General features: G+C 54.4%; 3 protein-coding genes across 4 annotated transcripts; 1 reads left to right on the top strand and 2 right to left on the bottom strand.

The window, feature by feature from the left end:
• The first annotated feature begins 11,254 nt into the window (after window positions 1-11,254).
• CD63 (CD63 molecule) lies at window positions 11,255-14,485 on the top strand. The gene is made up of 8 exons (XM_055394329.2): window positions 11,255-11,336; window positions 11,929-12,005; window positions 12,954-13,142; window positions 13,307-13,381; window positions 13,484-13,579; window positions 13,692-13,829; window positions 14,075-14,158; window positions 14,323-14,485. Exons 2-8 carry the CDS (start codon window positions 11,940-11,942, stop codon window positions 14,386-14,388), a joined length of 714 nt encoding a protein of 237 aa, XP_055250304.2. The 5' UTR covers window positions 11,255-11,336; window positions 11,929-11,939; the 3' UTR covers window positions 14,389-14,485.
• A 1,550-nt stretch (window positions 14,486-16,035) lies between these two features.
• RDH5 (retinol dehydrogenase 5) lies at window positions 16,036-20,637 on the bottom strand. Of its 2 annotated transcripts, XM_055394326.2 has the most exons (5): window positions 19,946-20,637; window positions 19,043-19,370; window positions 18,617-18,875; window positions 16,844-17,007; window positions 16,036-16,578 (listed from the first exon to the last, which is right to left on the bottom strand). In XM_055394326.2, the coding sequence occupies exons 2-5, from the start codon at window positions 19,350-19,352 to the stop codon at window positions 16,355-16,357; spliced, it is 957 nt and encodes a 318-aa protein (XP_055250301.2). In that variant the 5' UTR covers window positions 19,353-19,370; window positions 19,946-20,637; the 3' UTR covers window positions 16,036-16,354. The 2 variants fall into 2 exon arrangements, with proteins under 2 accessions (XP_055250301.2, XP_088693245.1); XM_088837119.1 differs by having other exon boundaries at window positions 19,043-20,637.
• A 127-nt stretch (window positions 20,638-20,764) lies between these two features.
• BLOC1S1 (biogenesis of lysosomal organelles complex 1 subunit 1) lies at window positions 20,765-24,432 on the bottom strand. Its single transcript, XM_055394330.2, has 4 exons — window positions 24,268-24,432; window positions 23,471-23,543; window positions 21,247-21,379; window positions 20,765-20,965 (listed from the first exon to the last, which is right to left on the bottom strand). Exons 1-4 carry the CDS (start codon window positions 24,326-24,328, stop codon window positions 20,855-20,857), a joined length of 378 nt encoding a protein of 125 aa, XP_055250305.2. The 5' UTR covers window positions 24,329-24,432; the 3' UTR covers window positions 20,765-20,854.
• Window positions 24,433-27,510: the final 3,078 nt, after the last annotated feature.

Here is a 27,510-nt window from a genome sequence, read left to right on the forward strand (position 1 = left end):
CTCTCCTCTTTCACTTTCATCAAGAGGCTCTTTAGTTCTTCTTCACTTTCTGCCATAAGGGTGGTGTCATCTGCATATCTGAGGTTATTGATATTTCTCCTGGCAATCTTCTTTAGTGACTTTGAATAAAGAATGAATGAATCCTGCTCGCTGGCTCTGGTAAGAGTCTCGTTAGGGAAAGAAAACTTTATATGTAGGCCAGAAGGAGTTACGGGTATCTGCCAAATACTAAAGAGCAAGAGTTGGGAACTTGTGATACAGAAAGGATATCTGCTTCCTGGCTTCCTCCCGCGGATTCCAAGACTGCATTTAATCCAATGAGTGGGCAAGACTGCCATCTGGTGGTAGAATCTGGAATTTCTGCTTCTTGGAAGTGGGACCAAAACGGACCTTATTTCTTCCCCCATACTTGCGGTATTTTTCACTTAAGATTTCTAGTCTGAGAAGTCCTATATCATAATGTATTAAGGCTTGCCCCTCTCTCCACCCTCTCCTACATCTTGCCTCTTTCCTTGAGTTCCCTCAAGCTTGGGAATGTTGGGTTGGGTTGTGTTCCCTTGGGTTGCAGGTAACCCTCGGGAGTTCTCTTTCAGGAACTTCAGATTTCCGGCAGTTCTAGACCCAGTCCCGAGGAGGGAACGCTACTGGCTTTACGGCAAAGCAGTTAGGAGAGATGTGGACATTTAGCTCTCTCCTCACCACAACATTAGCTAACCAGGGTTTGTGGTCCCGCCCACTGCCCTGGTCTCCCAGGCAACTGTCTTCCTGCCAAGGGTGCCCCTCTCCCGGTGTTACCCAGGCAACCTTCAGTCCCGCCTCCTTTAAGGTCCTGACTGGTTCATAGCAAACGTAGGTTGGAGCCCACCTAGAGGCATTGAACTTTGAAGGCTGTCAGTTGCCGGGAGGGAAGCAGAGATGAGGTTTCAGGAGCTGCTGGAGGAAAGAAGTGCTCGTGTAGCCTTGGGAAGCGGGGCCGTTATGTTACATCCTCAGGAAAAGGAGCTGTAAATCCTGGGAGCCAGGTCAGCAGGGCTCTAGGCCAGAGGCACCTGGCCCACTCTCAGAGTTGCAGACTCCAGCACGGGGCGGGGGTGGGAGGGCTGGAAGCGGCGGGGTGGGGTGGGGGGATTGGAAGCGGGGAGGGGGGCGGGGGCACGTGGGGGTAGCCACTCTAAGGGTAAAGAGGCACTGCTACCGTGCAGGCCACCCCATACCCAAACTGCCTTGTCCATCAGAGCTGGATTCAGTGGGCAGTAACTCATGACCCCTGACCCCCTCTTTTTCTTGCTTCTTTCTCATAAAGGCCCTAATTCTAGGGTCAGTGGATTCATTCCCTGGCACTGCAGGTCTTTCCAAGGAGCGGGAGGACTGGGCCATTGAGAAGCAGCTGGGGAGGGGGATTCCCTAGTGGGGAGGGACTTTCCCCTCCTGGCCTTCCCACCGGGAGCCTCTGGGGATGTGGTGTGAGGAGGCTATTCTGGGCTGGGGAGAGTCTGCTGGTGGAATGCATCCTCCCAGGTCCCTGCCCACATACCCTCAAGCCCTCAGAGAGAAGCTCACTGTGTGATTACAGTCGTGTCCCTCACCACATTCTAAACTATCATTATCCTCCCTGGATCTCCGGAAGCTGTGTTAACCTCTTTTACCCCGAGGCACTCTGAGAGAAGTAGGAGGTTGGGAGGAGGGACCTACAGTTCGCTTTTGGAAGGTTGGGGGTGGAGGTGGGTGGGATACAAGTTGGGAACCCTGAGGATCACTTGGAGTCACATCTTCCTCCCATGCCTCTGCCCCTCTCTGCTTCCCACTACCTCTCAGGGCAGGCTGAGCCTCCCAGTCCTGGGGTGCACCCTCTTTCCCCTTTCACTCTTGGTCTCTCTGGCCCTGCCCACCTCTTCCTGTCTTTCTTTCCTATTTCTGCTTTTCCAGGCCCAAGTGGTGGGGGCGGTGGGCCCAGGCTGGTCCTGTGCTATTCCAGTCGCAGGCCTGAGAAAAGGAGGGGTGTGAGCACAGAGTCTGCTTCTCCGGGGACTATGCCCTGGTGGATGAGCTGACCCAGCCCCAAGGAACAGAAATTCGAGCTAACCAGCTGGCCCACATTACCTCTTTCTCCTTTCTCCCAGATTCTGATCTGCTCCCTCCCAGAAGAAACCATAGTTGTGTCAACCTCTGCCCCCTGGGCAGGTCCTGGAGCCCGAACCACACATCAGGGAGCTCCTGCCCCAGGAGGTGTAAAAAGAGGCCTTAGGCTGGAGCTGCCCAACCTGCCCAGTCACCGGTCAGGCATCTGATTGACCCCGTTGGTAGCAGTGACATGGACTGGGAGGAGGTTGGGACAGGAATCTGGCAAGGGAGAATGGGGGGCCAGAGGTCAGGCGCTGGGGGCCCCAGGAGTAGGGAGAGGAACAGGTAAAAAGAGAGCAGAGTGCTGAGGATCCAGCCTGGCAGCGGGGGCTGGGGTGGGGTGGAGCTGGGACTAGAACCCTGGGCCAAGGCCAAGGTGGGTAGGAGGTGTCGAAGGAGATTGGCTTGTCCCTTCCAACCCTTTCCTTGGCCATCTAAAGTGGGGTGGCATCCAGGTATTACTCAAAGCAAAATCATTTGAACTCCCATGAGTCTAAAAACAGGGTATGGGGTACTCTTTCTACCCCCTTCTGATGTCTATGTCAGAAGCTTTCTCTGTCTCCTTTATACTTTAATAAAACTTTATTAAAAAAAATAAATAAAAATAGGGTATGATCAAGAGTTATCATTCTTTTTTAAAAAAGTTTTTATTTTGTATTGAGGTATAGCTGATTAACAATGTTATGACAGTTTCAGGTGAAGAGCGAAGGGACTCAACCATGCATATACTTGTATCCATTCTCCCCTAAACTCCCCTCCCACCCAGGCTGCCACACATTGAGCAGAATTTCATGTGCTATACAGTAGGTCCTTGTTGACTATGCATGTTAAATATAGCAGTGTGTACATGTCCATCTCAACCTCCCTAACTATCCCTTCCTCTCATCCTTCCTTCCTTCCCCTGGGAACTGTAAGCTCATTCTTGAAGCCAGTTTCTGTTTTGTAATTTCATTTAAGACTTATCATTTTTAAGGTATATTGTCATCCTGCTCATTTAACTTACATGCAGGGTACATCATGTGAAATGCCAGGCTGAATGAATCACAAACTGGAATCAAGATTGCCAGGAGAAATATCAACAGTCTCAGATATGAAGATGATACCACTCTAATGGCAGAAGTGAAGAGGAACTAAATAGCTTCTTGATGAGGGTGAAAGAGGAGAGTGAAAAAGCTGGCTTCAAACTAAACATTCAAAAAATGAAGATCATGGCATCCAATGCCGTCACTTTGTGGCACACAGAAGGAGAAAAAGTGGAAGCAGTGATCCATTTCATTTTCTTGGGCTCCAAAATCACTGTGAATGGTGACTGCTGCCATGAAATTAAAAGACGCTTGCTCCTAGGAAGAAAAGCTATGACAAAGTTGGACACCATATTAAAAACCAGAAACATCACTTTGTAGACAAAGATCCATATAGTCAAAGCTATGTTTTTTCTAGTAGTCATGTATGGATTTGAGAGTTAGACCATAAAGACTGAGCACCAAAGAATTGGTGCTTTTGAATTGTGGTGCTGGAGAAGACTCTTGAGAGTTCCTTGGACTGCAAGGAAATTAAACCAACAGTCTTAAAGGGAATCAACCCTGAATATTCATTGGAAGGACTGATGCTGAAGGTGAAGCTCCAATGCTTTGATCACGTGATGTGAAGACCCGACTCATTGGAAAAGACCCTGATGCTGGGAAAGACTGATGGGAAAAGGAGAGGAGGGGGCAGAGGATGAAATGGTTCCATCACTGACTCATTAGACATGAATTTGAGCAAACGCTTGGAGATGGTGGAGGACAGAGGAGTCCGGTGTGCATGGGATCACAGAGTTGGACCCGATTTAGAGACTGAACAACAGCAGCAATACTTAAGGTAACAAAACTATCCCTTTCATTCTCCTCTGATGCTCACAACTGTCCTGTGCCGTGAGGAAGGGAGTGGTCTTCCTCCTGCCTAAGTGGGAGAAAGCTGCGGTTCAGGGAGGGCGAGAGTTTAGCCAAAGTCACCTACTCGTGTGGGGCAGAGCCTGTCTCTCACCAAGGCTTCTGACCTCAGGGTGTTGCTTGCTGGTGGCGAATATGCTGCATGCAGCACCGGAGTTGTTGTGTCAAGACCCTGGTTCTCACTTGCAGGTTGTACTTGAGTCCATGGCTTCGCCTCTCTGAGCCTTCCTTTCCTCGTGGTGAGGAGGTGAGCTGACTTTGGCAATGATGTTCACCTGGGTACCATAGTGCAGTGAGCTAGTCTTGCCCCAAGTTGGGGTTGGCCCCACAGGGACTGGAGTCTCCTCTTTGTGCCCCCAGACTCGGGCAGTCAGAACATCTCCAGCCTTGCCCTTGTTTTGATCTAACCCTGAGATCTGAGAGCTGCTCTCAAGCACCCCTGCCTCCCTCTTATCCAAAGCTAGGGCTTCTGGATTGAAATCTCCGGTCCCCAGTTCAGACCCGACCTCTGGATCTCAAGTTCTTACATCACCCTTCCTGTCCTCCCAGTGAAGAGGGCATCCTTTGTCTTTCCCTCTCCCAGCCCTGTCTCCTCCTGCGTCCTTCTCCCCACCCTCTGCCTCACCCTTCCTCTCTGCTTCCCCTGCCCTGGCTCCCGGCGTCTCCCTTGTCTTCCACCTCCTCTCTTTGCTCCTGTATCTCCACACTCCTCTCCCACCCTCCTCAGTTCTCCCCTTCTCTTCCCTCCTCCCCTTCCTCATGCCTCCTGGCTCCTCTCCCTTGCTCCCCTACCCACAAGGGCCTCGATGGGCAGGAGTTCCCTGGGGCCTCCCTTTCCCACCAGAGCATCTGGGAGAGGGGCGGGTACGAATGGGGGCCGAGAGCTGAGGACCCAACCTGGCGGCCTTACCTCTGGCCCGGCCCCTCCTAGTGGGGCTCAGGCCAGGGGCCTGCTGGGTGGAGGGGAGAAGAGGTCTGTTGCAGGTCTGGGCAGTGGGAGGCCCTGGGCGCTGGCTGCAAGCTGCTGTGCATTGCACTGCATCTGGGTGACGCCTACGTGCTCTCAGATGGCACCACCCTTGCTTGGGACTCCTGTGGCCCCCATGCCCTGCTGCTGGCTCTGGATGGAGAGCTAGAGAGCAGCTTGGTTCTTCTGTGTGGGGAGGGGGAGGGGGGAAGCCCACCCCAGCTCATCTACCACTGACCGGTGCCAGGTACCCAAGGGACAGAAGCCTGAGCTAATCAAGTGTATGTATGTATGTGTGTGCTCAGCTGCTTAGTCATCTCCCACTCTTTGTGGCCTCTTGGACTGTAACCTGCCAGGCTCCTCTGCCCATGGAATTTTCCAGGCAAGAATCCTGGAGTGGGTTGCTATTTCCTCCTCCAGGGGATTTTTCTGACCCGTGTCTCCTGTGTCTCCTGCACTGGCATGCGGATTCTTAACCCTGGGAAGTCCAGCTAGTCAGGTGACAATCCTGGACACTAACCCTTGGAGTTGGTGCTGGAGGCTCTGAAGGATGTGATGTGAAGGGCCAGGTCTGAGGTCAGCTGCCTCCCCACTCAGAGGTACCCAGGGCTCTATGCCAACTTTCCCGGCTATCGGGGTAGGCCATTCTTTTAAAAAAAATAGTGTCATTGACATAGAGAACACACTGGTGGTTGCCAAGGGGGAGAGGGTTAGGGGAGGGATGGAGTGGGAGGTTGGGGTTAGCAGATGTAAGGGTTTTACCCCCACTTTTTATTTACTCTTTTGGCAGTGTTGAGTCACGTGGGATCTTAGTTCCCACTTGTTGTTCAGTCACCCAGTTATGTCCAACTCTTTGTCACCCCATGGACTGCAGTGCACCAGGCCTCCCCGTCCCTCGCCATCTCCCGAAGTCTGCCCAAGTTCATGTCCATTGCATCGTTGATGCCATCTTAATTCCCAGAGCAGGGAGCAAACCTGTGCCTCCTGGAGTGGAAGAATGGAGTCCTAACCACTGGACTGCCAAGGAATTCCCTGAGCTTTTATATACAGAATGGATAAACAACAGGGTTCTACTGTATGGCACAGGGACCCATGTTCAATGTCCTGGGATAAACCATAATGGAAAAGAATATAAGAAAGAATATATGTATGTATAACTGAATCACTTTGCTGGACAGCAGCAGTTAACCCAACACTGTAAGTCAACTAAACTTCAATACAAAATTTTGTGTTAAAATATACATAACACAGAATTTACCGTTTTAACAGTTCAGTGGCTCTAAGTACAATCATGTGTTGTGCATTTGTCACCACCATCCATCTCCGGATTTTTTTCATCTTCCGAATCAGAAGCTGTATACCCAGTGGAACAATAACAGTAACTGTCTCTGTGAACATGACTAGGAACGTGACTAGGAATGGACTTTTCTTGCCGTCCCCTTCCAGCGCCACACAGTTCTGTTCCCCTGGGTCTCCTTGGCCCCATTCTTTCCTATCTTTCTTGGCCCCATTTTTTCTCTCCAAGCTGCGGCCAGCATGCCACCCTGGCCACAGTGTGTTTCCAGCCCTCCCCCTGGTGTTCCTCTAGGAGGGTCCCATCTTCCCACCCTCCTCCCAGCTCCGCCCCTGCCTGCCTGGAGGCCTCCACGCTCACCCAGGGGGTGCTCACAATCCTGCCCTGGCTCTGCTCTGGAAAATGCCACCCCACCCAATGGCCTTCTCTTGCTTCTCACCTTTCTTTACTATTCAGTGCTTCTGGCCACTGTCCCCTCCTCCTGCTCTGAAGTTGTCTTTTCTCTTGGCCTCTGAGAGAGCGAGACAGAGGAAAAAACAGAGGCTCTGGAACCCCCAGAGATCTGGGTTCAAATCCTGACAATGCCCTTTACTGGCTTGGACTCAGGCCATGTCTCGCCCTGTCTCTGAGCCTCGGTTTCCTTATCTCTGCTCAGACGGTAAAGAATCTGCTTGCAGTGCAGGAGACCCAGGTTCGTACTCTGGGTCAGGAAGATCCCCTGGAGAAGGGAATGGCTACCCGCTCCAGTGTGGTTGCCTGGAGAATTCCGTGGACAGAGGAGCCTGGCGGGCTACAATCCATGAGGTTTCAAAGAGTCAGACACGACTGAGTGACTAACACTTTCACTTTCAAAACAGGACAAATCACACAGCCCTCACTGGGTTGTCATTAGGATTAAGAGAACTCATGGCTCTCAGTGCCCAGCACTGGGCCTGGCAGAGTGAGGAGTCCAGCTCTGCAACTTCCTTTCCCTTTCGGATCATTTACTGCTACTAACCCCTCCCCCATTTTCCTTAAACGCAAGGGTTTTCTGAAATTCTGTCTCAGTGTTCTCCTGCCCTGGCCTTCACCCACCTGTGCATTTGCTGTTGTTTAGTCACTCAGTCATGTCCGACTCTTTGCGACCCCATGGACTGTAGCCCACCAGGCTCCTCTGTCCATGGAATTTTCCAGGCAAGAATACTGAAGTGGGTAACCATTCCCTTCTCCAGGGGATCTTCCTGACCCAGGGATCGAACCCATGTCTCCTGCATTGGCTGCTGCTGCTACTGCTAAGTCGCTTCAGTCGTGTCCGACTCTGTGCGACCCCATAGACGGCAGCCCACCGGGCTCCCCCGTCCCTGGGATTCTCCAGGCAAGAACACTGGAGTGGGTTGCCATTTCCTTCTCCAATGCATGAAAGTGAAAAGTGAAAGTGAAGTTGCTCAATCGTGTCCGACTCTTCACGACCCCATGGACTGCAGCCCACCAGGCTCCTCCGTCCGTGGGACCTTCCAGGCAAGCGGATTCTTTACCCCTGAGTCACCAGGGACGCCCTGTCTGTGAATTTCAATATCACTTTCTCTCTAGTCTGACTGCTCCTCTCCCCTGAGTCTCACATTCCTAATTCCAGGTGGGACATCTCTACCTGGCTGCACCTTATGTGCCTCCCTGCTTCGGTGACCACCACCTCTCTCTTGGGCTCCCAGGCCTGGAAACTCTGAGTTATCTCAGACTCTTCCCACTTCCTCTTCTGCTCCCACAGGTAGGCAGTCACCCCGTTCTTTGATTTGCTCTCTGAAGGGCCTTTCCAGGGATTTCCCCTCCTTTCCCTGGTTCTGGCCTTCATCAGCTCTCCCTTGGACCAAGATGTGCCATCATTCATTCCTCCCCCTTTCAGCAGGACGTCGGCGTTCACCCTCTTGGTAATTTCCCACCCTCCCCTTTGCCTTGAGAACACACCCTACACAGCCACTAGGTTCCTAACAGTCGTGTCACCCAGACTGTCTTCTTTTTTAAAATTTATTTATTTTAATTGGAGGCTAATTACTTTACAATATTGTAGTGGTTTTTGCCATACATTGACATGAATCAGCCATGGGTGTACACGCCAGACTGTCTTCTCTTCACTTCATCTATTGTTTTGTGAAGTATTCCAAGGTCAATTACAGATGTGATATTTCACCCTGAAATATTTTAGTATGCATCTTTAAAAAAACAGAGAAAATTTCCTATATTATCATTAATAACATTATTTTCTCATGTCTAGTCTTCAGTTACATTCAGATTTGCCTAGTTGTTCCAATACTTTGGCCACCTGTGGAGAAGACCTGATTCACTTCAGGAAAGACCCTGATGCTGAGAAAGGTTGAGGGCAGGAGGAAAAGGGGGTGACAGAGGATGAGATGGTTGGATGGGATCATTGACTCAATGGACATGAGTTTGAGCAAGCTCCGGGAGATGGAGAAGGACAGGGAAGCCTGGCAGACTGCAGTCCATGGGGTCACAAAGAGTCAGACACGACTTAGCAACTTAATGACAAGTTCTTCCTAAAATGTCTTTCATAGTCAGTTTGTTCAGGCGAAGATTGTCAAAGACCAAGCATTATGCTTGGTGTTTTGGTAGCTAAAGTTTCTCAGGCTTGACTGCAGACCACCTCCCTGCCCACCATCTGTCACCACATCCTTCCCCAGCCCTGTGAGCCAGCCAACCCCAATATGCCATGAGGGATCTTTAGTTCCCATGCCCCTGCACTGGAAGGGCTTTGTTTTTTTAATTGATTTATTTTTGGCTGTGCTGGGTCTTCATTGCTGCATGTGGGCTTTCTCCACTTGTGGTGTGTGGGCTTCTCATCGCAGTGGCTTCTCTTGTTGCAGAACACAGGCTCTAGGGAGTGCAGGCTTCAGTAGCTGTGGTACACAGGCTTAGCTGCCCTGTGCCCTGTGGCATGTGGGATCTTTCTGGACCAGAGATCGAACCAGTGTCTCCTGCACTGCAAGGCAGATTCTTAACCACTGGACCACCAGGAAAGTTCCTGCCATGGACTTTTAAAACTAATCCTTTTTACACTTGGCCCTTTCCTTGTCCCTGGAACTGAGTGACTGCCCTTTTATTGTTTAAGGTCACCTCAGAGAGTGGGGCTTCCCAAGTGGCTCTAGTGGTAAAGAACTTGCCTGCCAGTGCAGGAGACATGAGGCGCAGTTTCGATCCCCGGGTCAGGAAGATCCCCTGGAGGAAGGTATGGCAACCCACTCCAGTATTCTCGCCTGGAGAACCCCATGGACAGAGGAGCCTGGTGGGCTACAGTCTATAGGGTCACAAGGAGTCGGACACGACTGAGTGACTAACACACACACCTCTGACAGCAGCAGCTACCTCGGTGAAATTCATTCTTTTTTGTTTTTCTCTGGGGCAGAGGCACCACCTGTCCCTCCCTCTGAGCTCATCCAGCTGCCACCAGGGGTTTCTGCCTCTGTTCACAGTGTGGGCTTGCTTCTGCCTGCTGGCACAGGACGGGGCCACCAGTTCTCTTGCCGCACTGGCCCTGTGCCCAGCACATGGCTGGCAGAAACAGATAAATACTCCTTTCTTCACCATCTTGGCTCCTCCTGCACAGCCCACCTGCAGTGATAACTGGGAAACAAAGTCCAGACGTGAAGAAGGACATGGCAATCCACTCCAATATCCAGTGCCATGGACAGAGGAGCCTAGTGGGCTGCAGTCCATGAGGTTGCACAGGGTTGGACAGGACTGAAGCGACTTAGCACGCACGCACGCACGCATGCAAGGTCCAGAAGGGCCTCGGTGTGTCTTACTGGAAGATTGTGATCCTGCAAGCTGGTTCCCGGCCCAGCCCAGATCGCCTTCCTTTTGCTCTTAGTTTCTTTCCTTCCTTGACATATAGTGAGACTCAGGAAATGGTTCTTCAGGCTGGATGAGAAGAATCTAAGGGGCGGGGCCCAGGCGGGGCGGGCAGGTTGTAGTGGCTGCTTATGTCCTCGAACTGTTCACATAGCTCCTGGGGGCCACCATGGCTCACCGGGAGGGAGGCAGCTTGAGACCACCCCCTCACCTTCCAGTCCTCTCTTGGCCTTGCCCTCTGCGCTGTCCGCCAGGATGGGATGGGGCAATCCAGGGGATATATGCCGTGCCCGCCTGAGGGTCGCCCCCAAACCTCCATCGCAACAGGGAGATCCCGGAGCGGTGGGAGCCCACCTCGGCCACCCTCCGACAGAGGGAGGAGCCTGACTCTGACGTGTCCGGATTGGCTGGGTGACATGGTGCTGGGAAGGGCTTCCTCCACTTCTCGGCTCATTACTCTGGAGCCCCAGAAAAGGGCCTTAAGGGAGGTTAAGGGAGGGGGACAGGAACACCTACTCTAGAACGCTGGAGGCTGTGAGGCCGGGGGCCTTTCTTAAAGTTTATTCTGGCCCCTTCAGATCGCAGAGAGCCAGCAGCTTCCTCTGTTGACTCTGGGGCGGGGGTGGGGGGCTGGAAAGGAGTTGGAGCGAGAGGAAGAGGGTGGGCTCTGGGTGGAGGATGAGGAGGCCTTCTGAAAACCATCTAGTCATCTCGCCTCAGCTCTGTAGCCCGACCCGGCGCTCAGAGAGTAACTCCGGGCGGCTTCTCCCTCCTTTGGCTTTCACGTCTCCTCCCTTTCCCTGAGCCAGAGAGATCCAGGCGGCGCCGGGTCCCGCTCTTCTACCCCGAGGTGGCCCCTTTCTTGGGGGCGCCACAAGGGCCTCAGGCACCCCGAGGTCCTGCCCTGGGTGCCCTCGCTTGGTGGGGGTGGGCGCTGTCTTCCGGGCGGGGGCCACGTGGCCTCGACCGGGCGGGGGGCTTGGCCTTCCCCTTGTGAGCCCAGTGACTCAGGCCGCAGCTGTTCCCGCGTCACATGAGGGAGGTTGGAGGCCACCCGGCGGGGGAGGGGGCTGTGGCTGGAGCCGGGGCGGGGCCGCGCGCCGGGCGGGGCCGGGGCCGGGGGGCGCAGCTAGAGAGCCCCTGAGCGGCGGCGGGAGAGCAGCTCACCACCTCGGGAGCCCAGGTGAGGCCGCGGGACCCGCGAGGCTGCGGCGGGGAGTGGGGAGGGGATCGCCGGTCGCCCCCAGCTCGGGGGCTCGCCCCAGGCCTCCGAAGATCCGCCGCGCTCCCCGCCGCTCCCGAGGCCCTCGCAACTTTGCAACTTGGTGAAGTTCCGGAGGCCCGGGACGGGCTGGGGTGCGGGGGCGCCGGCCGCACTTCTGTTCGTCGGTGATCAGAACCCAGGGGAAAGGCCCCGGGGGTCCGGCAGGGGCCGAGGAGAGTTTTCCGTGACCGGTTGAGTGGAGAGGGGTGTTTAACACCTGAGGGCTGGAGGGCCGAGGGTGGGCGTTCGGTCCTGGCCGCTGCCGGCGCCCTCGGGTGGCCCCGGGCCCCGGGAGGCGGCGGGGCGGGGTCCGGGCTGGGCTGCGGGCGCCGCCGCCCCTCTCCTGCGGGGAAGAGGGGGCTGGAAGACGTGGATCTGACCGCGGGTTTCCGGGTGGGAGGGGCCGGGAGTAGGGGCGGCGCAGGGGAGGTCTCGAGGGCCGGCGGGGAGCTCGGAAAGCGAGATCCCGCCTCGACCGGTTCTGATCCCCCTGCCCGCCCCTCTGCCCCAGGCCAGGCAGCCATGGCGGTGGAAGGAGGAATGAAATGTGTCAAGCTCCTGCTCTACTTTCTCCTGCTGGTCTTCTGCGTGAGTGGGGAGCGGGGCCGGCGGGGGCGCGCTGGCAGGGTGCGGAGCGACCTGGCTCCGGAGGGCTGAGGGGCCAACAATGAAGGCAGCTGGAGACCAGATGTGGGAGGAAAACGGCCGGGCTACAGCCGAAGCCAGCGCGGCCGTCCCCTCCTCCAGCTTTCGGGAACCTCTGAGGCTGCTTTGGGCCGACAATGGCCGATCTCCTCCGTAAGCCCTCCGGGCCCTTCCTGTCTGGTGACCCAGCCTCTTGTGATATGGGGCAGTGGGGCAACCAGCCAACTGCCTGTTCTGATGCTATCGCCTCGCCTCATGTGTGCCTGCGCTCCCCGCTTCTCTATTCTTTCTCTCCCTCCACCCCTTCATCCCTCTTCATTCCCTCATCACCCCTCCCTGCCGCTCCGGGTGGGTAAGGGCTCTGCCCATGCCTATTGCTCCCGTCCTGGGCTCCTGGCTTGAGAGGCTACTGTTTGTTCTGGGAGGGACCGGCCACTCTGACCCCTTTAACCCCTCCCTTCTCCCAGGCCCAGTAGGCCTGAGGAGCCCTCCTCACAGCTAGTGAGGATAGTGAGAGGGCAATTCTGGGAGCCCTGGAGGCCCATAGGAGGAGGCTCAAAGGAAGCACTGCGCTTTTGTGAGGCATGTGTGTCCTAGGATCAAGGCTTACTGGAAACTTCTCTTTTTTGCATTTGGTGAGGAGTTGCTTGAAGGAAGGTGTGGTTCCTCCTGACGGCTTTCTCCCAGAGAGCCTTGAACAGTTTGCCTAGCCCTCACGGTGGGGCAAGGATGGGTCAGCCTCCTCCCCCACTGTCAAGTTTCCTGGAAGTGTGAGAATCAGTCTGCCTGGAGTGGGCTTCCGTCTGTGTCCTGGGTCACCCGCCGCCTTCCACCGTGGGCGGCTGGTGGGTGGTGGGTCTTCTGAGTCCTGACTTGCCCTCCTCCTCACAGGCCTGTGCGGTGGGACTGATTGGTGTGGGCATAAGGATCCACCTCGTCCTGAATCAGACCATCACCCATGGGGCCAACCCTAGTTTCCTGTTGCCTGTGGTCATTATCGCAGTGGGTGCCTTCCTCTTCCTGGTGGCCTTTGTGGGCTGCTGTGGAGCCTGCAAGGAGAACTACTGTCTTATGATCACGGTGAGTGGGTGGGGGCCAGCCTGGGTGCCTGGGGCTGCCGAAAGGGCATTTCTCTGGCAGGGTTTGGGAGGGTGGGGGGGTGAGGGAAACCTTGAATGTTCCTGAGACCGGCAGGGCCCTCCCACCCAGACTCCAAACCTGACTCCTGTCCTTTGCACCTGCAGTTTGCCGTCTTCTTGTCCCTTATCACGCTAGTGGAAGTGGCTGCAGCCATTGCTGGCTATGTGTTTAGAGACAAGGTAAGCAGGGAATAAGGGGAAGTCCTTGCCTCAGAGGCCTGGCTGCTCTGGGACCCAGGTGCCCTGAGTTCTGACCTCCACGATGCTCTTCCCTACTCCCAGGTGAGATCAGAATTTAATAAGGACTTCCGGCAGCAGATGCAGAATTATCCAAAAGACAACCAGACGGCATTGATCCTGGACGAGATGCAGAAAGATGTGAGTGGGGTTGCTGGGAGCAGGTGTAGTAGGAGAAGGAGATTCTTACCTCCATGTTGAAGATGGAGGGTCACTTAACAGCCTTTCCCCCCATATCTCTGCTCTCCCCCAGTTTAAGTGCTGCGGGGCGGCTAACTACACAGACTGGGAGAAGATCCCAACCATGGCCAATCGAGTCCCTGACTCCTGCTGCATCAATGTCACTAATAACTGTGGAGTTAATTTCATCGTGAAGGACATCCATACTGAGGTAGGAAGGGGGCTGAGATAGTAGGGGACTTGGGGAAGCTGGGCAATGTTTCAGGAGGTGACAGGGACCAGGGATGGAGGTGAAGAAGATTGGGGCTCTGGGAAATTGGGCATCAGGGATCAGGAGGGAATCTGGTAATGCTGGGGATGGGATGAAAGGGACAGAGGGTGGGGGAGCCAGGTGGGCAGGGAGGGGTGTGGGAAATTTCTGATGGGGTCTTGTCTTGTGTGCCTGCCACCCACCAGGGCTGTGTGGAGAAGATTGCGGTCTGGCTGAGGAAGAATGTGCTGGTGGTGGCTGCAGCAGCCCTGGGCATTGCCTTTGTGGAGGTGAGGGGCACCCTTGGGCATCTGGGAACTAGGGGCAGTGGGAGGGTGCTGAGCAGGGGACTGGTATGTGGAGGTGAGCCCTGGTTGTCTCTGGGGTCTCTTGGGTGGGTCTCTATCTTGCCTCCCTGACTCCTCTTCACCCCCATCTCTCTCTGTCCTTCTAGATCCTGGGTATTGTCTTAGCATGCTGCCTTGTGAAGAGCATCCGAAGTGGCTACGAGGTGATGTAGGGGGTCTGTCTCTTCAGCCCCCTCATCCAGGGGAGTGGGGTAATATACTCCAGGTTTTTCAATTAAACGGATTATTTTTTCAGACCCCAAAGAGAAAGAGTCTCAGTTTGTCTTAAAAAGTGATACTTTATCCCTTCTCCCTCTTTATCCATGTTCCCATCCTCTGGGACCCTGTTCTATTTGCACCTCTGGGAAAAGCTGGCCTGTTTGGGGTGGGGTGGGGTGGGGCAAAAGGAGGATTTTGCTCAAGGCTTTCTTTGGTCTGGCAGTGGATGTGGGGATACAGAGGATGTTGAAGCCCACTGCCCTTCCTGTGCTGCCAGGCTCAGTGCTGAAGGGTTCATGAAACCATCTCTCAAGTCAATGGGATTCCCTACAAAGGTCCTACCTGGTAGAGGCCAGCCTACATCCACCATTGACATTTTCTCCCTGGCCTTCTGTCCACCTCTGAGGTCCCAGCAACTCCCTGCTCCACTAATCTTCAAGAGGGCCTGGCTTCTTTCAGGGTGGTGACAAGTCACTTTTATACCTGTGTGGCCACTTTATGTCCTTCTTGACTTACTTTAGATAATAGAAGAATTTAAGAGGTGGGTGCCCGGTTTTCCATGGAAACCACCCAGCTAGGCCTTGACTCCTCTTCATCACCTCTCCACACCTATTTCCACTCTTTAACACTCGACTTTCAACCTTATTTCACTCAGAAAGGAAACATCCAACAGTGCCCTCTGGTGGCCACGTCTCTAGGTGCAGCTTCAAACACGCAAGACTGTCTCCTTGCGCCCCCTTGTGGGTACTAGATGTTTTGCACGTACTAAACACGCCAGACGGAGAAGGCAATGGTAACCCACTCCAGTACTCTTGCCTGGAAAATCCCGTGGACGGAGGAGCCTGGTAGGCTGCAGTCCATGGGGTCGCGAAGAGTCGGACACGACTGAGCGCCTTCACTTTCACTTTTCACTCTTATGCATTGGAGAAGGAAATGGCAACCCACTCCAGTGTTCTTGCCTGGAGAATCCCAGGGACGGGGGAGCCTGGTGGGCTGCCGTCTATGGGGTCACACACAGTCGGACACGACTGAAGCGACTTAGCAGCAGCAGCAGCAAACACGCCAGAGACCCTGGAGAATGTCAGCTTAGGTGGTGGTGGTTGTTGAACCCATGTCTCCTGCGACGGCAGGTGTATCCTTTACCACTGAGCCACCAGGGAAGCCCCAGCCTAGGTTAGGAGTTAAATGGGGTCAGTCTCCCACGGTGCAGCCATGAAATTAAAAGACGCTTACTCCTTGGAAGGAAAGTTATGACCAACCTAGACAGCATATTAAAAATCAGAGACATTACTTGTCAGCAAACAGAGGTCCGTCTAGTCAAGGCTATGGTTTTTCCAGTGGTCATGTATGGATGTGAGAGTTGGACTGTAAAGAAAGCTGAGCGCCGAAGAATTGATGCTTTTGAAATGTGGTGTTGGAGAAGACTCTTGAGAGTCCCTTGGACTGCAAGGAGATCCAATCAGTGCATCCTGAAGGAGATCAGTCCTGGGTGTTCATTGGAAGGACTGATATTGAAGCTGAAACTCCAATATTTTGGCCACCTGATGCCAAGAGCTGATTCATTTGAAAAGACCCTGATGCTGGGAAAGATTGAGGGCAGGAGGAGAAGGGGACAACAGAGGATGAGATGGTTGAATGGCGTCACCGACTCAATGGTCATGGGTTTGGGTGGACTCCAGGAGTTGGTGATGGACAGGGAGGCCTGGCATGCTGTGGTTCATGGGGTTGTAAGGAGTCGGAAACAACTGAGCAACTGAACTCCCACTGTGCACCTTCATTTCTGCCCAACACGGTGTTTTTTGTTTTGAATACACATTTATTGAGTGACTTTTATGCCAGGCACCAGGCAGTACCAGAGTGGGGGACAGAATAAATCAGAGTCCTTGCCTTGAACAACCATCTTTTGCTGGAGGTCTGGATTTAGTAGACCGTCTGGGCAGGCTTGGGAAGGACCCAGGTGAGCACAGCATCCACCAGGCTGGCTGGCAAGTAGGAGGCTGGCAACCAGAGCAGTTTGGCATCCCAGCCTGGGCTGTAGCGGGTTCTGGGGTGACGGGCAGTTAGGGCATGCTCCAGGCACCTGCTCACCTTGGCCAGGTCCGGGTCACAGATCATGTTCATGATACGTTGCTGCACTCTCAGGTCTGCAGCCCAGTGGATGGTTGTGATCAGTGTCCCTGTCCTGCTCCAGCCCACCCCAGGCCATGTCTCCTGGGGTTCTCAGTCCCCTCCCCAGTTTGGGGTGTGGGCAGGTTGCCTGTGTGTGGCTGGGGTGTTCTATGGCACCCCGTTCTCCCTCATCCCCTCCCTGACTGCCCTGCATGTCTCCTCCCAGCAGGCTGATGCAGGACTGGCCTTCTGGCACCCTTGTTTCCCTTCATTCGCCCCTTCGTGGGCCCAGCTACTCACATTTGGTGAGGAAGGCCTCCCCATAGAGGGCCTGTGTGGCTGGAGGTAGCCGTGCCCAGCAGGCCTGCAGGGTGTCCTCCAAAGTTTCCAGGTTTGTCACAGGGGTTCGGAAGAAGCCAGGTTCCACGATAGAGACCCGTACCCCAAAAGGAGCCACGTCTCGCCTGGAGTGAGGGCAGAGGGAGGTTTCTGGGTTCTTGTCTTTATAGGGAGAGGACCTTCAGGGACATACGTAGGGATGCTGAGATGGGAAAAGGGTCAGGATTTCTGACAGGAAGAGACATCCCCGCTGCCATGGGATGAGGGGCAAGCGGGCCAGAGGGAAGGCGGGGTTTCATTTGTTTTTGTGTTTTGGCCATGTTGTGTCATGCAGGATATTAGTTCCCCAACCAGGGCTCAAACCCGGGTGCCCTGCAGTCAAAGCAGAGTCTTAACCACTGGACCACCAGGGAAGTCCCAAGGAGGTTTAGTTCAGTTTTTCTTCCTTCTGTATTCTAGCATGTAGAGCAGGGACCAGCAAACTTCTTAAAGGGCCAGATAGTAAATATTTTCAGCACTGAAGATCTAAATATTATATAGGCATTTACATAACCAGTTATAGTGTAACTATTTAAAAATGCAAATGCCATTATTAGCTTGTAGGCAGCCGGCTAGAGATCTGGCCCTGGAAACACAATCTGCCAACTTCTGAACTGGAAGAATCATGTTCCCTAGATCCCAAAACACAGGGTCCAAAGTGCTGGATCTTTGCTGGGGAAAAATTAGACTGGTGTTTGCTGGGGGAAAGTGGGAGTACCCAGAACAGCCTACCCAAGTCCAAGTTGAAAGTATATTTCTGTGATGCTGATTGGAAAATTAAACGATTGAGGCCGAGGGACAAAAGTGGCTACTGATGCTATTTGCTGAGTGATGGTGACAGAGGAAGGCTTCCTTCAGAAGGTGGGCTCAGCTTGAGGGAATTGAAGTTCTGTTCCAAATTCAGGCCCTGTTCCTATGGTTGTCAAATCTCCTTTGTACGCTCATGGGACTTTGAACATTATTGTCTGAATATAAGGGGCCGGAGGACATGAGGACCAGGCTCTATAGGTATCCGTGCCAGTGCTCCCACCATTGTGTGGTCTTGGGTGAGTTTGGGTATGTTTGTGTGGTGTGTGTTAGTCCCTGAGTCGTGTCCGACTCTTTGCGACCCCACAGACTGTGGCCCACCAGGCTTCTCTGTCCATGGAATTCTCCAGGCAAGAATACTGGAGTGGATAGACATTCCCTTCTCCAGGGGATCTTCCCAACCCAGGGATTGAACCTGGGTCTCCTGCATTGCAGGCAGATTCTTTACTGTCTGAGCCACCAGGGAAGCCCCTCCCCTACGGGTGTTAACACCTTACAGGATTTTAGGGAGAACTGAATGAGAATTGAATTACTTACCAGGCACTCATGGTAAGTAATGGTTATCATTAGTAACAACACTGACGAGAGTGGGATTTTGGGGGCATTTTCTATGCACCAGGCTCTGCTGGAGCCTCACATGTACCCGCATTTTACTCACCCCTGGGGCAGGCCTCATCGTGATTTAACAGGAGGAACAAACTGGGAAAAAAACAGTAACTGACTAAGGTCACCAAGCTCACATGAGTGAAAGCTGGGATCTGAACCCAGGAAGTCGAGCCCTAACGTGTCTCTTAGGCCCTAAACTCCACCATGCCATGTGGTGGGCAGCTGCTAATTTGTTGGTTGAGCAGGCTCCCCGAGTTGGGAGCGGAGTCTCTGCCCCCTCACCTCAGGCTGTCAGAAAAGGCCTCCAGGCCAAACTTGGAGACACAGTAGCCCCCTCCATTGGCTGCCAGGCGGCCAAGGACACTGGTGATGTTGATCACTCGGCCCCGGGCCTGCAGCAGCAGGGGCAGCAGGGCGAGGGTGACCCCGATGGGACCCAGCGTGTTCACATTCAGCACCCGCTGGAAGTCCTCCCGCGTCTGCCATGGGGTGGGCCCAATGATGCCAGCCACACCAGCATTATTCACCAGACCAAAAAGCCCTGTGGGGGGATGAGAGGAGTGGGGTAGGGGAGCCATTCCCATGGCCCCTCTCCTTCCTGGGTGGATCTGAGCCCTGCTACTCCCCCCACACAGTCTCTCTGGCTTCCCACAGCCCCTGTGTGTGCACACCTCACATGCCTATCCCTGTGGCCCCTGCCACACTCACCTGCTTCCCCAACGTGTGTTTCCACCCACTTGGCTGCCTGTCGGACGCTCTGGGGATCTGTGACATCCAGCAGGGTGGTGTGGAGGCGGGAGGAGGCGACCCGCTGGAGGTCCTCCGCCCCCGAGGGTGTCAGGCAGCTGGCCAGGACTCGGAAGCCTCTCTGGTCCAGCCTCAGAGCAAGGAGCCGCCCAAAGCCCGAGTCACAGCCGGTGATGAAGATGAAAGCATCGCTGGCTGGCAGGCACTGCTGGTCCCTAAGCAACCACAGCACTGCCCAGAGCAAGACACCCAGCAGCAGAGGCAGCCACATGGCTGGAGCCCAGGTGACCTGCAGGTGGCAGCCGAGGCTGGGTCGGGGGATGTGTCTAGTTGACGCTGGCCTGCCAGCCCTCACCCCTCAGATCCTTGCCTAGCTGGAAGTCTCTGGTTTGAGCAAATTGACAAATTACTTGCTTGGCAGATAACCTGCAGACAAACTATGGTTCATCTAAGTAAAGTGACGGTCTGGGCAGACCCTGTATCTGTGGGTAACTTAACTGAAAGGTTGTGAGCCGGGTCCTGTGCGCTGACCAGCTGCATGGGAGCAGAGGGGTCGTGTTTGTTGTCACCTCTTAGCTCCTACTAAACCAGCTGAGCCCTGTTTTTGGAAACACATAAGGGACCCCTGCATTCTAGTCCTGGCGGCCCCAAACTTATTGTGTGAGGCTGAGCACTGCCCTGAGTCTTGGAACTTGTTTTCTCATGTACCAAGTAGGGCTAACACCCAGCATGCCCACCTGGGAGCTGTGGAGGATCAAAGGGGATAAAGCGTGAGGGGACACATGCAAAGCTTCAGGCTTTGAGTTATCGATGTCACTAGTCTCATAGCCACTGCCCCACCCCTCCCCCCAGCACCCTGCTTACCTCCTCAGGGGAAAGCTATTGGCAGGTACTATAGCACCTGAAGCTGCTCCTTTTGTTTTGCTTGAGAAACTTGTGGTCCAGGTCTTCCCAGGCTCCCACACCAGCTACAGCTAAGGCCAAAGTCCGTGGCGGGTGGACTGGGTGCCAGAAGTATTAAGTGTGTGTGGGGCTGGCGGCGGGTGGGGAAGGAGGAGCCAGGGAAGCTGGGCCTGCGGGTTGAAGCCAGGGCTTGGCACCGGCCAGGAGCGCCCGGCTCCCCCCTTGGCTTGGTCTTTTCTAGTGGGGCTTCCTGGCTCCCTCTGTCACAGATTCTTAAGACGAGGGTATCTGTCCAGGATGGCAGCTGCCCCCCTCTGTTGGTAACCTTGGACCTGTCATTCCTCCCCCTCCCTGCCCTGAAGTGCTCCCATACCCAAGAGTTAATCTCCCACCTGGTCCAGACTCATGACACTGCTTAGCACCCGGCTGGGAGAGGCCGTGAGCACGCGGAGAGGCAGAGAGCCAGAGCTGGACCAGGCCTGCTCCCTTGTTTCTCCTCTGCCGGAAACAGAAGTCCTGGGTTGGGGGGCTTGGGACAGGGCCCACTGTCCTTCTCTGGGGAGGGGTGGGGAACTTCCACCTTCTGCTTACCCGGAAAGTACCTGCAACAGGTACCAGACCCGAGGAGGAGAAGAGACTTGAGACTGTAAGAGGAAGCTAGTTCCAATCCCTACCCAAGAGACACCCAAAGGTAGCGTCTCTTAAGAGGAAGAGACTTTGAATCTTCCATCCCCGCCCCCCACACTAAGCTAGTAGTTCCTAGAGACAAACACAGAGAAATGGAGGCTTGTGTTTTATTCATGGGCTGTCAGCCTCCCTCCTGCCCGCCTGGGGCAGGTAGGGGGAGTAGGGGAGGGAGAGCTGGTGGGGTTAGGAGGGGGCCGACTGCAGCTGCCCTTTGTAGACGTACTCCAGCGCGGTGGCAATGGTGCGCATGTCCAGCTCGATGCTCCGAGCCCAGTTCTCCACATCCCCAATTTCCTGGAAGGGAGGGGGCGGGCGCGCAGGAGTCAGGGTGGGTGGGGTGTGGCTCCAGGGGCTGGATGGGGGCACATTCCATCCATTCCCTAGAAAGGGCTTTGCTTGGACCCACCAGCTGCTTTTACCTCTTCCTCTAACTTCTGTGGCACTGGGGCCAGAGATTTCTGGGCTTTTTGGGACTATCCCCACTTCCTTCTTAACCCCAGGCCAGAGGGGAGCCCCTGAGGGTGCAGTCAATGGGGTCATAGGATGAGGCTGGTGAAGCAGGCAGTGTGGCTTACCTTGAGTGCCTGGTTGAAGTTCTCCACCATCCCGATCCACTGGCCTGTCTGCTTGGCAAACTGGGCTGCCTGGACCTGCAGGGTCTTCACCTCATGGTCAAGCTTCCTCTGGTTCATGTAGGCCTGGGCCACACTAGAGGTTGGAGGAGGAGGAAGGCCATCTCACCCAGCTGGTGGGGAGTGGTATCCAGAACTAACATCCCAGGGCTGCAGCAGGAGGCTGCTCAGGAGTCAGGCTGGAGAAAACCTTAGGATTTCGGCCATTCCTGGATGTAAGGCAAGTGACTACGAGTGCACGCAAGTGAGCCCAGTCCCTTCCTTCCACTCCCAGGATTCCCAGGAAAGCTAACTAGATACAGACCATTTCCTGCCCCGAAAGGAGCTCCCAGAGCTGGGGGAGAGAAGGGAGGGTGCACTTGTTCGCGGGGGTGGAGGGGGTACCACTGGGGAAGAAGCTGGGAGGGAAAAGGGGCTGTGGGAAGGCTGGGAAAATCCAGCAGCAGGGACACATCTGGCAACGATTGGGAGGCCAGGGATCGGTGCAAGAAGTTGGGAAGGAAATCGGGCCCCTCCCTGAATCCGGGGTGGGATGGGAGAGCAACCCCTTCCCCAGGAACTCAGGGTCAAGAGAAGACATCCCAAGGGCTGCTTCCTGGCTCTGTCTCTCTCCCAATCCTCCTTTCGCCCACACAGATGAACGAACACACACACACGCACTCTCTCTCTCTCCTTTCTGCTCTAGGCAATCGTCTTTCTCTTCTCCTCAATCACGGTTCGCTGCAGTTCCATTACTGCCAGGAGGCTGGTATCCCCAGTCCTCTGCCCACCCACCCCCACCCCTGCAATAATTGTGCAACAATTGTTCTCCCTAATTGGTTGATGAATCTTTCCTTCTCCACCCCAAAGCTCTAGGTCAGCTGGGAGACTCCACATCCGGTGCCCCCACCCACTGGAATCTGTGGGGGCTGGAGGGGAGCAAGGGGGTTGCAGGGTGGGGGTGGGGTCCAGAGAGTGGGAAGGACACCTGACAGGGGCTGAGATAGACTGAGCCTTTGTGTTCCTTTCCCGGGAATGAGAGGAGCTGTGGGCAGCCACACAAAAGGCTTTCTAATCTGGCTTTGGCTTAGCTGCCCTCTAAGCTGGACATGGGGTGGCCCCAAGCAAAGAAAGAGAAGCAGGAGAAGCCTGGGCCAACCTCACAGCAGAGCTCAGGAGGCGCCAACGTGGGAGGGAGGGAAGGCATCAACCCTGTGCCTTCTCTTTGGGAGCCAGCTGGGTCACAGTGCGGGGTGTTATAGGAGCTGAAACAGTAATCGCAGGGGGCTTCCAATGCTTCAAGTCTCCCCTGGGAGCTCCTGAAATCCCCATTTTCCCCATTGACCTCCTGCTTTCTCTCATTCACACTGAGTGGAGGGGGAGAACTGGAGGGGGATCAGAGGTCCCAACCACAGCCTTCTCTTCCCCTAATCTTCCTGAGATGAGCAATGAAGATGACAGTCCCTGCCTGGCTCACTTGGGTGACTCAGTCTCTGAATTCACAACCAAGCTATTCCACTTGCCCTGGGTAGAAGGCATCACACTGCCTCCTTTCTCCCAACAGATGGCCTGGGTATCAAATCATCATCTCTGCACTTTTCTGGGTCACTTGGGGTCAAGAGACAATGTTCTCTACTCCTTCCCATGTATCTGGTCATTACTGGCATCCTTACTTAGGATGGGAGCAAGGGGTGGTCTCTGGAGACCCGGAAGGGTGGGGGAGTGTCAGCCTGGCTCTGCGGTGGCTCCTGGCATAGGTTCTGCCCTCACCCTCACCAACTGTGTCATCTCTTTCCTGCCAGTTGCTCTCCATACTTGCCAGAGGGTGGGAGGTGCAGAAGGAGAGGGTGGCAAGCTGTAGGGAAGGACAGTGCTCTCCCTCCCGCTGGAAGTGACAGCTGGACTTGGAGGGGTGAAGGGACGTGGCCAGATGGCATCAAGTCGTGAGCACCAGGGAGGTTATTGTTGGGAAGGGAAGTCTGGCTGCTTCTCCATCGGCCACAGCTGCTCCTCCCTGCCCAATGTTAGTAGTCAGAGCTGACTCAAGACTCTTCATAAAAGTTAAGCTGGGTGGGGGAGGGTAGGGCAATGAGAGGAACAGCTCATCCCCTCAGGAGCAGCCTGAGGGCTAGGCCAGTGCCTAAACTTGGGTGGAGGGCTGTTCGTGTTGATGGGAAGAGGTTCATACCCCACATTGAGGTGATCGACCAAAGCTTCTGTCAGGCAGGTCGCTGCAGTGATGGCCTCTCTCCTTCTCTTCTCTGGGTGGAGGGGGGAAAGGGATTAGACAGGAGACTTGGTTTTGTGCCGAGTGATGCATAAGGTTCCCCACCCATTCATTACTGTTCTGCTGGCTATGGTAACACCTCAAGTCATTCCAGAGTGCCAGAGCTGACAGGGCCTTGCAAAACATAAAGCAAGCCCTTTCATTTTCGAGGTGAGGAAACTGGTAGCCTGAGAAAGGAAGCGATTCGCCTAGGGACGCCAACGAGTCCTTGGCAGCGACCAGGACTCCTGACTATCAGGCACATTTTCCCCACTGGTTTGGCCTAAAGATTGGTAACTCTGGGGTTCCCAGCCTGGATTCAGGACACAAGGGCCCCATCCCGGTTTCGGCAGTTTCAGGCCTCCAAGAATCCCAGCCCTGTCGGGTCCTCAACACCCTCCTCTCTTCTGGAGGTTTCCCGCCCACTTCCAGGACGAGCGGCTCCCTGGACCAATCGGCACAGCGTTCCGTGAGCAGGGGGCGGGGCTGGGATGCGGCGGCCACAGCGCGGGGGCCGTTGCCTAGGGGGGCGCTGCTGCTGCTAAAGGGAGCAGGGCCATCGGCGGCGGAACGGAACTGTCCCCGCCAAAGCGCCTGTAACTTCCTCTCCCCCAAGCCCGCGCCCTTCCCCGGATCTGGGCCGTCACTCGAGATCCAGGCTCCGGGCTGAGGCTAGGCCGCGGAGGGAGAGAAAACGGCGGGCTGGATAGTCTGCTTACCCTGCAGCTCTTTGCGTTCATTCTGCTTGGCCTGGTGTTCTTTCAGCAGGCGGGACAGCATGGTCGCGGCGGGCTGGGGGCAGGGCGCGCCCGGCCCCCCTCCGACTCGCGGAACTGCAGCTCGCCGCTCGGCGCCCGCGGGGCCGGGCTCACGTGGCCGCGCAGTCACGTGAGGCCCGGAACCGCCCTCCTCTTGAGACCTGGGGTGGTAGGTAGTGAGGATCTTGGCTGGGGAGGGAGGTGATAGTGGGGGCAGGTGAGCTCTTGTCTTTATTGGGAACTCACTTTGGTAAGTGTGGGAAGACGTTTTCTTTAGTACTCAGACTGCAGAACAGGTTTTAATCTCCTCTGGATCCCAGGATCCTAGGAGGGTTGTTGTTGCCAGGCTGTCTATCATGGTTCGGTTGTTGCGGGAGCAGAGGTTCCCAGGACTCATTGAAATTCTTTTCCTTCCCTAGCCTTTTCCTCCTGGCAGCTCTGGCCGGTTCTCAGTGAATCCTCAGCTCCTCCCTCTAGAGGGGTGGAATGCTGTCCTCTGTCTTCAAGCCCTGTCTCTTCTCGCCACCCTGCCAGAGTCCCTCAGCGTTTTAGGCATTTCCAGCGGCCTCCTAGGGAGCTTTGCTAATTTGGCTGGCTGTGTGTGGTGAGTGTGCCTTTCCATCTCTGTCCTTTTGTGGTCAGGGAATGCGAACCCATTTATTTCAGTCTTACCAGCAGAACAAGTGCTGCTGCCAAAGTAGAAGGTAAATTATATAACACCTCTCTGAACTAAAGAAATGTTTCTGGGATTAACCCCAACAAGAAAAAATTATAAGCATCACCAACATGTGCTCACTCTTACAACATTCTCTCTTGTTGCACCGTGCACCGACATGCTGGGTGACTTTGGGCAAGTTGTGTATCCACTCTGGATGTTGGTTTTTACCTTAGTAAAATAAGAAGATGGGATTAAATCAGCGGTTCTCGGCTAAACATTAGACTCAGTTGGGGAAGTTTTAAAAAATATGCCTTGGTCCGTGACCAATCTCTGAGGGTGGAGGCCTGGTACAAGTATTTTTTAAAAAGTTGTTCAGGTGAATGTAATGTGCCCCCAAGGTTGAGAACCACTGCACTAAACCATATCTAAAGCTGTTTTCAAGCTTTGGTGTTCTCTCACTTCAGTTACATGGTTGAAAATTGACTTCATTGTATGTACTTGCAGGGGGAGGAGAAATGGATGCTGATTGATTTAGAATAGAACATTCTTGAATTTCTGAGTGAGAGTTGAAGATTACTGATCAGTTCATTCAACTCTTTGCAGAACAGCATCTTAAATCCAGGGAGCTGCCCAGCTGTCAAAGGATTAGTGAGTGAAATGGTTAACTGGCAGCAGAAAGCAGAACATTAAGTGCCAGAATAAAAACTCTGAATAAAAAGTGTTGGGTACCGGTGGTACTTCCCTGGTGGTCCAGTGGCTAAGACTCCATGCTCCCAATGCAGGGGGCCCTGGGTTCGATCCTTGGTTGGGGAACTAGATCCCACATGCCACAACTAAGACCCAGTACAGCCAAATAAATAAATATTAAAAAAAGTGTTGGATATTGTGTTTGTGTGTCTGTGCTTATTATATATGGGTACTTCTTTAACAACATCTCCTGAGTACTAAATGCCATGTGTGAATCACTCTACATGTATTATTTCATTTAATTCTGAGAAGAGTCATGTGAAGTATAACAATGTACAGATGAAGAACGGGGCAGTGCAGTGATAGAGCTCATAAGCGGTCAAGCTAGGATACAGAGCCGGGTTATCTGATGCCAGAGCTTGAGTGTAACCACTATTGTACTGCGGAAACCACGGGAGAGACCCCAGTGGCGGGGGGGGGCCCAGAGCACTTTGGGGGACAGCTCCCTGTCTGTTGTCACTATGCCTCTCTATTCCTGTGGAGCATCAGTTGAAGGGAATACCAGCAGGGGAGGAATGTTTGGGAAGAGGCGCCACTCCAGAGAGGAGCTGATCAATAGAAGCGGGAAGAATGAGAGCACTGCAGGGCAGCCTTGCCAGTCCTCCCCCCTTCTGGCTTTTGCTTCCAACTGCAGTGAGCAAGCAAATTGGAGGCAGACTGGAAGATGCCTGGTGCCTCACTCCCAAAGCTGGGAGAGAAAAGCAGAGGTTGGAAGGGGTGGCAGACAATGGTGACAAGTGGACCCGTGAAACAGAGGGGAGGGGCTAATGAGGGGGATTGGCGTTGGGAGTCTCAGCGGTGAGTCTGTGATTTAAGATTAGGATGACTCATGGTGAGTGCCAGGCCCATCCTGTGTTACCCTCACCCCCTTGGCACAACCACCTGACATTTTCACAATCAGTATAGAGACTGCCAGGGCTCTGCGGACATCAGCCCCACCCTCCTTTCCCACACACTGGCTGTTCCTTTGCCCTAGGGCTGGGCAGAGCACATGGGTACCTGTATCTGGGGACTCCAGCTGATCTCTCCAGGGTCTTCCTCCACCTACTCTTTTTCTGGGCCCCTGTGGCTCACTGTCTAACCTCAATGTCTACTGTTGTTGAAACTCAGCTCCACCTGCCTTTGGTAGAGATGCGCACAGGCTGCATGCATAGTAGGAAAATGACTCTTGAAATCTGAAATCTCTTTATAACCACCTCTGCTTACACTTTCCCACCCAGATTATTTTTGCTCTTAGAATCAGTGAATGTGCCCCATAATCCTTTTGTCCACTCATTTCTCTGTTCTTCTGAGGCCTCTCTTTCAGCATTTGCTTTAATTAGCAAGCTTCAGGCTGACTGGCTGGGCCAAGCCTTAGGGCCGGAAGCTGCTGAGTTGTTAGGGATTGGGTGAGGACTGAGGCAGGACGTGGTGTGAGTGGAGAAGGCTTCTCATACTGGGAAATCTGGCTGGGCTTCAAGAGGGGGCCGTTGGTGGTGTGGCCGAGTTCCAAATGTTGGCCTGGGGCCAGTGCTCAGAGAAAAGGGGCCCAGTCTAAATGGCTCACCGTGGGAAGTGATCTCCCAGTCCTTCTCCCCAAGACACAGGGGTTTCCCTGGGATCTTCAAAGACCAGAGCGGTCAAGTCATTTCCCCATGACTGCCCTCAATCACATGTATAGCCTTTCTCTCCCAGCCACGCCCATAGTTCGAACTTTGGCTACAGGCGAAATTCAGAGGCCAGAAGAATAATTCCAGTGCTGGAGGGGTGGGTGGGGTGAGAAAGTCCTCCTGTTGTCTATGCTGTGGAGGAAGAGGCTG

The sequence above is a fragment of the Moschus berezovskii genome, chromosome 6 (assembly GCF_049115385.1).
Source record: "Moschus berezovskii isolate FMDL1 chromosome 6, NW_MosBer_1.0, whole genome shotgun sequence".
In the NCBI taxonomy this organism is placed as follows: Eukaryota; Metazoa; Chordata; class Mammalia; order Artiodactyla; family Moschidae; genus Moschus; species Moschus berezovskii.

Bases quoted from the DNA above. Each gene is read 5' to 3' on its own strand.
- RDH5 (XM_055394326.2), bottom strand. From the start codon at position 19,352: ATGTGGCTGCCTCTGCTGCTGGGTGTCTTGCTCTGGGCAGTGCTGTGG. The intron at 18,876-19,042 runs GTGAGTGTGGCA...ATCCCCCCACAG, and splicing joins AACACACGTTGGGGAAGCAG to GGCTTTTTGGTCTGGTGAAT. The intron at 16,579-16,843 runs GTGAGTAGCTGG...ACTGGGCTGCAG, and splicing joins GGAGGCCTTCCTCACCAAAT to ACCTGAGAGTGCAGCAACGT.
- BLOC1S1 (XM_055394330.2), bottom strand. From the start codon at position 24,328: ATGCTGTCCCGCCTGCTGAAAGAACACCAGGCCAAGCAGAATGAACGC. The intron at 23,544-24,267 runs GTAAGCAGACTA...CCCTCCACCCAG, and splicing joins TGAACGCAAAGAGCTGCAGG to AGAAGAGAAGGAGAGAGGCC. The intron at 21,380-23,470 runs GTATGAACCTCT...TCCAACCTCTAG, and splicing joins GTCGATCACCTCAATGTGGG to TGTGGCCCAGGCCTACATGA.
- CD63 (XM_055394329.2), top strand. From the start codon at position 11,940: ATGGCGGTGGAAGGAGGAATGAAATGTGTCAAGCTCCTGCTCTACTTT. The intron at 13,830-14,074 runs GTAGGAAGGGGG...GCCACCCACCAG, and splicing joins TGAAGGACATCCATACTGAG to GGCTGTGTGGAGAAGATTGC. The intron at 14,159-14,322 runs GTGAGGGGCACC...CTGTCCTTCTAG, and splicing joins TGGGCATTGCCTTTGTGGAG to ATCCTGGGTATTGTCTTAGC.